This window comes from Patagioenas fasciata, chromosome Z (assembly GCF_037038585.1).
Source record: "Patagioenas fasciata isolate bPatFas1 chromosome Z, bPatFas1.hap1, whole genome shotgun sequence".
Taxonomy (NCBI): Eukaryota; Metazoa; Chordata; class Aves; order Columbiformes; family Columbidae; genus Patagioenas; species Patagioenas fasciata.
In genome coordinates this window covers 26,489,684-26,500,652 of record NC_092560.1, presented here as the reverse complement: position 1 = coordinate 26,500,652, position 10,969 = coordinate 26,489,684, and the positions used below count along the sequence as shown (strand labels likewise).

At 42.6% G+C, this 10,969-nt stretch overlaps 1 protein-coding gene across 1 annotated transcript in view; it reads left to right on the top strand.

The window, feature by feature from the left end:
• Positions 1–439: 439 nt before the first annotated feature.
• GDA (guanine deaminase) overlaps positions 440–10,969 on the top strand; it is a 32,714-nt gene continuing 22,184 nt past the window's right edge. Inside the window, exons 1-3 of the mRNA XM_065861765.2 lie at positions 440–578; positions 7,415–7,503; positions 9,148–9,319. Of these exons, the coding sequence (XP_065717837.1) occupies positions 456–578; positions 7,415–7,503; positions 9,148–9,319 (384 nt within the window). The 5' untranslated portion in view covers positions 440–455. The remainder of the gene's footprint in view (positions 579–7,414; positions 7,504–9,147; positions 9,320–10,969) is intronic.

The window sequence follows — 10,969 nt, the reverse complement described above, 5'->3', positions numbered from 1 at the left end:
AAAGTGTTTCCAGACATCTTGTCAGTTCTATCACCACCTCCCAGAAAGCAACCGGGACCCCAAAACACACCGGGCGTTGCTCCCGGCTTTTGCGCCTCTTACACGGCAGAGAACCCATTCTTGCAGGACGAGGGGTCTGGCGATGGCGGTGGCTGATGGCTTTAAGGCAGGGAGGCACCCCGCGCACCTCCCGGCCGTGTCCCGGCTGCTAGCGGGCATCTCCCGCCCGCCGTCGTCTGGGGAAGGGGGCGGCCCAGCCTGCCGCCCTCCCTCCGCCGAAACCACTCCCTGAAGAGAAAGTCACCAAGGGGTGGGGAAATGGTGACAGCTCCAGGAAGCCGCCGGCGGTACCAGGAGACACAGAGGGGTGACAGCCCGCTGGGTGGCAGCTCCCAGCCGCCTTCGTCACCACGAAGCGAGCCCCGCCGACGGCCGCCAGCCCAGTCGCCGCCGCCATGGGCTCCCCGCAGCGCCCGCCGCTCGCCCACGTCTTCAGGGGGACCTTCGTGCACTCCAGCCCCGCCGCGCCCATGGAGATCCTCCACCGACACCTCCTGGGGGTGGACGAGAGCGGGACGGTGAGAACGGGAGGCGAGCGAAGGGGCGTTGCGGGGACGGCCAGCGCAGGCGGCCGGGGGAGGCTTGGGGAGATGTTAGTGTCGCCGTTCCGGTGCGATGGTCTCCAGCTGTCGCGCTCAGGTGTCCCGCTGGCTTGGGGTGAAAATGACGCCTTTCGGTCCCGAGTGCCAGTCCGGGGGTGGTGAGGGACAGAGTCGCCTCCGCCGGTCTGTAGAGAGAAAGTGGAAAATTTTCGCACTCGAAGTACCCGGTGTCTGTCGGCAAAAGAGCCGCGAGGGAGGGATTTCGTGCTTGCAGCAGCTGGAGATAACTGGGATGGCACGTTATCTCCTTGGGACGGGTCTTCAGGTAGCTTAACCCTGTTTTTGAAATGTGTTGAATATTTGCAAAACAGCACCATGCTAGACCAGGGATTCTTTCAGATTATCTCAGGTTTCTTTCAGTTTCACGATCAGATTTTTCATTCTCTAACTATGAAAATGATTGTAAGCAATTGCAGTGCACCTCCTGCACTCACGCACAGCCTTCTGAATGAGGCTTTTTTTTTTTTCTCAAGACAAGAAAAACCATGGCACATACACATAAAGAGTCAAGAAGATGATGACGTTGGGCATTTTAGTGGTACAAGCCAAGTTGAAAACAAGCATAGCATTTACTGATAATGCAGGATCGATTCTGGCAGGGAAGCTTATCATATCACACGTGAAACTCAGTTTCACAGTGCCCATTGTGTAGGTAGACTGCTAGTTTCATATAGACTCAATGACATATATAGGCACCCTATATACCACAGAAAAAAGTAATTTTCTTTCTTGAGGCTAAGTAACAGACTTCAGTGTGTCAGGCTTCAGTAGCATTTGAAATCTGTGCCAAGCACACTTTGAGCCCTTACAGTCTTTATTTTCTCTGTTTGTAGGGCTCCATGAAGGCCTGTTTCAAGACAGCCCTCCTATAGCTCATGAGGAGCCTGCTGCAAGGCATAGCAAAGGCTATGAGAAGCTGTGTTTTTGATGCATGGGAGGGGAATAACTTACAAAACTATGTTTTAGCTGATGTCAACTAAAAACAATAGAGCTGTATAAAAAAGGGGTTTGTTTGTGTAAATCAGGTGCAGGAGGCAGAAACTCATACTTCACTGTCAGCAGGTTTGCTGATGTCACCAAGCTGTGAGGAGTGGCTGACACCCCAGAAGGCTGTGCAGCCATCCAGCGAGACCTGGACAGGCCGGAGAGTTGGGCAGGGAAGAAAATAATGAAATATAACAAGGGCAAGTGTAGAGTCTTACATCTGGGCAGAAACAACCCCAGGTTCCAGTAGAAGTTGGGGAATGACCTATTGGAGAGCAGCGTAGGGGGAAGGGACCTGGGGCTCCTGGTGGGCAGCAGGATGACCATGAGCCAGCACTGTGCCCTTGCTGGCCAATGGCATCCTGGGGTGTATTAGAAGGGGGGTGATTAGGAGGTCAAGAGAGGTTCTCCTTCCGCTCTGCTCTGCCCTGATGAGACCACATCTGGAATATTGTGTCCAGTTCTGGGACCCTCAGTTCAAGAAGGACAGGGAACTGCTGGAAAGAGTCCAGTGCAGGGCAACAAAGATGATTAACTGAGTGGAGCATCTCCTTTATGAGGAAAGGCTGTGGGAGCTGGGTTGCTTTAGTTTGAAGAAGAGGAGACTGAGAGGTGACCTCATTAACGTTTATAAATATGTAAATGGTGAGTGTCACAAGGATGGAGCCAGGCTCTTCTTGGTGACAACCAATGATAGGACAAGGGGCAATGGATACAAACTGGAACACAAGAGGTTCCACTTAAATATGAGAAGAAACTTCTTCACAGTGAGAATCACAGAACACTGGAACAGGCTGCCCAGGGAGGTTGTGGAGTCTCCTTCTCTGGAGACATTCAAAACCCACCTGGACACCTTCCTGTGTAGCCTCATCTAGGTGTTCCTGCTCTGGCAGGGGGATTGGACTAGATGATCTTCCATTTCCTAACATTCTGTGATTCATCCCACCCTTTCTAATGATGTTTTCCAGAAAAGAATCCCTACTCAGCATCCCTAGGAAATTAAGACCTTTGCATTTTTTCTTGAAAAATAGGTACTTTAGTAAAGTATACCTAGGGACTTGTGCTCTTAGTCACTTTCTTCTCCTAGTGAACAAGGATTCACTGGCTATTGTTTTCTTTGTGTAAATGTGTAAATTGGCATAATCCCATGCAGCTGTAAAAAAAAATCCAGTAAACATTTCTACCCAAAAATAAAATTCCCACCAGACTACAGGAAAAAAGCCTTTCATTTTCTTTTTTTTTTTTTTTTTAATACTAATAGAAATTCTTATGATTTTACTATTACAGAGTCTGATACAGTGAGTAGTGAGTTTCAGTACCCTTTATCCTATTACTCATGATTTAATCTCATACAGAACTTCCACTGGAATCACTGAAGAGTTGACTTTTTGAGAAGGACATTGTGAAAATAGCTTCCTGTATTGTCCAAATTTACTCTTTATCGCTCCCCAAAAAGCAAGTTTAGCTAAAGAGTTATAATTCTTCTGTGTGATGTTGCTGGCACCATGATGGAAAAATCTTGCATGTTCTCTGATGGAGTGAATAGATCGGCTTTTGTGAACAGCCAGGTCGTGTTCTCCAGTCTGAGTCCCTGCCTGTCCTCCAAAGGATGGGAGCATGCAACCAGCTCCACAGAAACACTGCCCAGACCCCCACTGCACATGGGGATACTTGGCTGCTAAAGGCTTACAGATGAAGTGCTAGCTATCTCTGGTTTGCCTGTAGATGAAAAGGCAGCTTTAGCAATGACAACACTGCTGTCATGTATGAAAACCCCAGTTATCGTTAAGTGAGAAAATAAGGACTCTGTTTAACTGAGTGGTTTGCAGAGCAGCGTGGGGCAGCTCTTGAGGAATGGCAAATACAGTAGTATTACTCAGGGTAAAGAAAATAGGTGCAAAATATGAGTTATCATTGAAATGTTGGTGTAATTGACTTCAGTGAGCAGAATGTTAAATAAATAGAGCAAGTATTAGGCTAAAAGCTCCTGTTGAAAGCACGAAAAGCACAAGAGTTGTGGAATAAGAGTTAACACTGTTAAGTACTACCAAACTTGGGTGTTTGGTTTAAGCCAGCTGATACAAAAAGTGGCTTGTATTAGCTGTACAAGGAAGAAGATACCGAGGCAGTAATATCCATCTGGAGTTTGTTAATTAGCCTTTCTCAGCAGGTTGGGCTATTCGTTCAGGAGCTGAGTGTCCTAAGTGCTCATGTCTCTCATCTACCCTCACATTCCAGTTTTAGGATCCAGGCAAGAAACAGACATCATGTCTTTAATTGCAAAACTCAGTTAAGCATTGTGGGAACAGGGAGGGAAGAGAAACAGGTGGGAGGGAAAGAAGGATGGACTTATGTTCATATATTAATGTCATAGCCAGAAACAAAGTAACATAGGCACGGTTGGATCAGAAAAAACAAAAACCAAAACCAACAAAACCAAACAAATGTGTTTCTTCAGCCAGCATCATTCACTTTCCCCTCTTTTGATAGGAAAAATTTTTTCATCATGGTGCTTGAAGGCTGCCAGAACTTACTGCATCAGGGCTGATACATAGTTTAGAGTACCAGCTATGCATTGATGGAGGACCTTTGGGCATCTTTTGGAATAAAAAAGGCGTCAGCTAGACACCAAGGTAGAGATGTCTCAGCTTCTCATCTTTGAATCCTTTAGTCCCATCACATGTGTGACACATCAGAACTAACTGAAGTGTTTGGGCGCTGGATTAGCAGCCATTGATCCTGCTCTTTGTGATACACCTTTCCCAAACCCTGGTTATTGTCCCTTCTTTACAAGCTGAAGGTCTCAGTCTACCCAGTACACTTCCCTTGACTCTGTAGTGACTCTGCTGTAGAGTTTTTTCTTGCATTTGCAGTGTTAAGATCTGGAACTAATTTAAAGGGCAGGTGACCAGTGCACCAGGTTGGTAACCTTGAATGTGCAAGCAAATACTCAAGCAAATATCCAAGCCTGGGACCTCAAAGACCGTAAAGCATGCAGTGTTAGAAAAGTGGCCAAACTAATTTCATCCTAAAGCGAGTGGGAACATCTCTTGGGACACCAAGGAGTTCTGTTGAGACGTTTGTTTGAAAGGAGTATAGATATCTTACTCATTCATCCATAACCATGAGGCCATGAAGTTGACCAAGGCCAAGTACAGAGTCCTGCACTTGGGTCACAACAACCCCAGGCAGCGCTACTGGCTCAGGGAAGAGTGGCTGGAAAATGCCTGGAGGAAAAGGATCTGGGGGTATTGATTGACAGCCAGCTGAACATGAGCCAGTAGTGTGCCCAAATGGCCGAAAAGGCCACCAGCATCCTGGCTTGGATCAGGCCAGCAGGAAAGAAGTGATTGTGCCACTGTACTCCGCATTGGTGAGGCCCCATCTCGAATCCTGTGTTTGGTTTTGAGCCCTCACTACAAGAAAGACATTGAGGTACTGGAGAGAGTTCAGAGGAGGCGACGAAGCTGGTGAGGGGCCTGGAGCACAAGTTTGATGAGGAGCAGCTGAGGGAAATGGGGCTGTTTAGTCTGGAGAAAAGGAGGCTGAGGGGAAACCTGACTGCTGTCTACAGCTACCTGAAAGGAGGTTGCAGCATGGAGGATGTTGGTCTCTTCTCCCAAGTAGCAAGTGATAGCATGAGAGGAAATGGCCTCAAGTTGCACCAGGGGAGATGTAGATTAGATATTAGGAAAAATTTCTTCCCAGAAAGGATTGTGAAGCACTGGAACAGGCTTCTCAGAGAAGTGGTTGAGTCACCATCCCTGAAGGTGTTTAAAAGACATATAGATGAGGTTCTTAGGGACTTGGTTTAGTGCTAGAGTTAGGTTGTGGTTGTACTTGGTGATCTTAAGGGTCCCTCCCAACCAAAATGATTCTATGATTCTATGACAACAATGGACCAGGTGTCAGGTTTAGCACTGGTTTTGTGTGTCCAGCTCCCTTGAAACATATTTTCATCTTTCTTCCATGAATGGAATTTTGTTGATCTACACCCTAAGAGTATATAATAGCCACTTCTTTACCATGGCAACGCCTGTTTCCAGAATTTGCCATCTGGTGTTTCTTGTTTCTCTCTCTTTCTCTTTACTTTTTTTTTTCCTCAGCAGCTCTAACATTACTCATTCTGCATCCATTTTGACTTCAGCATCTAAATGACACTTTTTTTATTGCTCATCAGAAATTTCAGTAGGTCTGTATTCTAAGCCCTCTGCAGATATATAGGTAATTAAGCTGGCTGAGGAGTCCAAGTATTCCTCTTTAGAGGGAGAGAGATGGTGCTTTTTGTGAAGTATTAAGGGACATTATTCTTGCAATTTTTGCTAGTGTAGTATTTATCTATTTGTCGTGATTTTAATATCTTTTTTCTTTTCCTGACTAAAATTTTAAAACATCTGCTTTTTTAAATGATGTTAAATCATACAAGCCATAAGCCATTTAAAGGCTAGGCAGCCAAAATCTTCTTGTCTACAGTTTAGCAGTCTTTGCTTATTTTTCTCTGTAGAAAAAATAGAAAAAGCAAAAGGTAATGTCATACACACAAAAAAACAGGTGTGCAAATGACTGCTAAACAGTGCTCTTTTGGTCCTCTTGATCTCCCTCCTAAGTTCCTTCCTATTGCCTTTTTACAGCTATTTGATCTTGCCTTTACATGTTTTTTTAATTGCTGCCTTAGAAACTGCTGTCATGAGGGTGATACAGGCCCTCAGCGTGGGAATCTTCACAGGAGGAGAAGGACGCTGATAGCAATAAGATTACTCCCTTGAATTTAGAGGAATAAGCTTTTATACCAAAGGGGTTAGAAGACCATGAGGTGGTTTCTGGCAGAAGCTGTGGTTAGTCAAGAGCTGCTCAAAGCCCAGGACAGACTGGGGGGATGGCAGGGTCCTCTGCTCTGTCAAGTGTCACAGAAACTTCCATCCCGCCTGGAGCTTGCATCAGGCACTGCAGTTCCTAAACTCTCCGCCTGCTCCTTGTTTCTTGAAGAGTTGTCGTGCCTAGTATTGCCAGACCAGAGAATTAAAGACTTGAGAATTCAGCTGCCAAGAGTAATACTGTAGATTAAAATACCATGAAATTTAAAAGTTAACAGAAATTGTGCTAAAATTTTGAATTGGCAGCAGAAACTCAGCAGCAAGAGAGTCGATGTCATCTAGGATTCAAATAGGGAGTTAGGCTCCATACTGCAGGGTTTTTTCCCCAACAAACAAAGATTTTAGGCAAGCTTTTTTGGAAACTGAAAAGATGTTCTGCATTTTTTCTCTCAATTTCTTTCTTCTTCCTAGGCACTTAAAAATACAAAAAAACCAAAACCCCAACAATTAATGACATGAGCAGAAAACCAGAAAATACTTATCTCAGTGCCAGTCTGTCCTAGGCAAAGCAATTAATTTAACCCCTCCAGTTTTGAATACTGTAATTGCATTCTCATAAGGCCATCGCACACCTCCACAATGAATGACCTTACTGCTGGCATGGTGGCATGTTACAGAAATTGCAGTGAACACTAGAGCCTGTGTGGTTCTGCCCGTGTATTACTTGAGGATGACTTGTTTTCTTAGAAGCTATGAAATGGGTGTGGTAATTCACAGAATTGTGACTAGGTATTTCAAAATTGTGCTTGATAATCAGGAAGAACAAGTATTAATATTTCAATGCAAACCTCTCACCTTTGTAAAATTCTTTTAAGATACGACTTGTTTTCCCTTTATGTAAAGCTGATGAGAGATACAGATTTAAAGTACCTAACTATGATTTCTTTCTTTTAGATTGTGTTTTTGGAACAAACTGATCAGCAAGAGCAACTGGCTAAGAAGTGGGGATTCAAAACGTCTGACATAAGAGAACTGAGTAACCAGTATGTGTTTTGTTTAGATTACTTTCAGCAAATACAGTTTATTCTCCAAGTGAAGTAATGTGAGTTTCAATTAATGGATTTAAGCAGGGACCACATTAAATTCAGTCTCATGGGCAAAACTTCCTTTCAGCTCTGTGAGAGCTCTTAACCCAAGAGCTACCTGCATCCTGGATTTGGAGGGTGGATGGTCTGTGTGCTTTTTGCATTCCTTGGTTTGGGATTGTGGCAATTCTGTGCACAGAACAAAATGCTGTACTTAGCTTTCATACATGACCTCTTCTGTACCTGCAGAAGTAAATGACGTTCTTTCTTGAGATTGCATTTTATATCAGTTTTGTCAGCAGTGGGCCTAACTAGCCCAAAACTCTGGAATAAGTAATGTAGGTAACAGTAACACTGCAGATATAAAACTCAATTGCTTGGGCTTTGACATGCTCCCTAATAAAATTTATAAAATCAGAAGATTTAGACCTTCTAAACACAGAACCTTGGATTTCTAACCGTACCACAGGTAGAGCATTTCTTTTGTGTTCAGCTAGTGAAATCCCCCACCTTCCTGGTGAAGTAGTTTTGGATTGCACCTACTATGCTTTGCGTGCAGTAGCACAACTGTAAATGATTTGCGGCTTAGAATCTAGTGCTGCAGCATGGTTTTAGCACTCATTTGTTAAAAAGTCTGTGTGCTTTGTTGGAGGGCTAATCATACGAGTCATAAAGAGTTTTTCTTCACTTGAAATAGCCTGGGGAAAATGGAAGGTTCTGGGAATATGGATCAGATTGAGAAAGATCTTTCAGTATTTCTAGCATGTAGGAAAACGGGAAGAAGGGGAATAATGAAGAGGTGAAATCTCTGTTCATTCAGTAGTGAGGGAGAATGTAAGAGGAGTGAGAGAAATTTTATACTGCATGGAGTTCCAGCACAAATTAAAATAATTATACAACTTCTCCATGCTGTGGATATATTAATCCCTGTTATTGCATGAACACTGTATGACAACCAACGATATTACAGTTCCATCATAACAATGCCTTTCTTGTCAAGATATCAAGCAGATTTTTTTTTCACCAGTGTCTGTGTCTGCATTTGTAGGTGCAATGGCTGTTCTTACATTAGCCTTTCAAATTAATTGATTGCATATATACACACACACACACACACAAAATGTAGAGAAAAACTGGGATGTAGAAAGTTGCAGCTTTGTACATCTAATGGACTGACAGCTAGAGGCATTCCAAATATTTCCCTACTAGGAAGCAGTACTGTGCCCAAATCTTCTCATTTTCAGATGGGTTCTACACTGAAGTAATTTTAGTTATTATGAAGTTGTTTTGGCTTTATTTGTTGGTATTTAGTCTGGGTAGATATCAAAGATAGCTGGATTTTTCAAGCTCTTATATTGTTCTTCTCTCAGTTAGCTATTTATGTCTGTGTAAAAGTTATCATTCAGCTGCTTCATATTGTAAAAGGAGCATGAGTAGAAGTATAGTAGGAGTTGACAGGCTGATGCTGAAAGAGGAAAGTTAATCTGTGCTTGCTGTTTACTCTGGTGGATTTTGCTCAAACATATGGTTTAAAGCAGAACTACTTACCATAGAAAAAAATGTGACATCTTAGACTATTATAATTTTCTTTTTTTTACCTAGTGAATTCTTCATGCCAGGAATGGTTGATACACACATTCATGCCCCTCAGTATTCATTTACTGGTACGAGAGTAGATCTACCTCTTTTGCAGTGGTTGACTACCTACACTTTCCCAACAGAAGCCAAATACAAAGACAGTGATTTTGCAGAAGAAGTGTACACCAGAGTTGTTGTAAGTACTGCATATGTAATTTAACTACTTGATGACATTCATATTTGTGAAATACATGTATGTTTTCAGAAGGTCAGCAGAAGTAGTAGAGCATGTTTTGGAGTAATGAAAACCAGATAAAACTAACAGTACAGCCACAGTTCTAATTGCCAGCTGAGATTGTCCCCTTCTAGTTCCAGCCTTGTTCTGTTGTTGCTGGTAAGACAATTCGATCTCATGGTTAACAACCCACTTGTTTATCATCTTTTTAAATATCTGAGTATGATGACCAACATTTAAGAGTACTCTTAGAGCTAGTATAGCCAGCAGGTACTGACAGCCTCAATGGAGAAATAATCAGGCATAATTAAAAACAAAAAGAAAAAAAGAAAGAACATCAGAGGATGTTTGCTTTATTGCACAAACAGTCTGTGTTATGAAAATATCTTCTGCAAAGACTGCATGAAAAAGAAGATGCTTCTCACAGACAACAAATCTGGGGTGTTTTGCAGTAATTAAGGAAGACATTTCTACAGCTGATGTCCTTGTAGCAGGAATATCTTTCACTGCAGGGTCTTTGCATTAAATGTGACAATGGTATTGTGGCACAGAGAGAGGCTGTGTTTGACCTAGACTGGTTCTGTAAAATATTAAGGCTCTAAGGTCAAATTCCACTTGATGAACAATAAGCAGCTAGGCCATCTTGCAGAGCAATTATTCTGTCCTATAACTGAAATGCATCCTTTAATATGTGGACTGAAATATCTTCAACGGATTAAATTATTTGACCAGCGTAAGTTGCCTTGCATTTGTCTGATACTGTGACAACATGTGTTATCAAAATAATAACATAGTGAATCTGAAATAAATAGTTCTGCTATCCTGGTGACACAAATTAGAAAAAAAAAAATACTTTCTGCCATCTGTCATAACAAAAACCATGTGGGAGCAGCTTGGTCACAAACTCTAGTGACAGGGACACATAACTTCAGCTACATAAAACATAAAGATGATCTCACCCTCTAGCTGTGTGCCTCAACATACTGTCTCCATCAGTTTGGATTGGGTGACAGCAACACAGATAGAGTTCTCATTGTGCGAAGTGTTTAATAACATCACCTGGAAAAGAACTGCCAGTGAGAGACAGAAGTTTGTTGTGGGAGCATCAACACAATTCTTAGGCTGTATGCATCAAACAGGACAAGGTCAGGAGAACATCTTCAGCCTCAAATGCTACAGAATACCAGTTGCTCTGTAGTGTTTGATGTGGCTGATAATCTTCAACTGTTAGAAACAGGACTAAATTAGCAGGGAACAGATATTGTTTCATATGCATCTTTAAACTTTTGGAATTGTAATGAAATCATAATGATTTTCTTCAAAAGGAAATTCTGTTTCCAATAAACACTTTCTGCACTTGGTAAAGAAAGTAGGTGAAATTTGCCAGTTTTTACCTGGAACCTTGTCTGGTCCTTCAAATTTCAGGAAAGCCAGTTCTTCATGCTGATGTTTTGAAAACAAAATGTTTTTAGATTTCATTTATCAATGATGTTAGGAATCCAGAAATAGAGAATTCGGTGTTTTAAAAGCTAAGAAAGACAAAGGTAGTTTGTCTCAGTAATGACGTTGTTTTTGAGACTAATTTTAGGAACCCTTAAAGACATTTTCTTA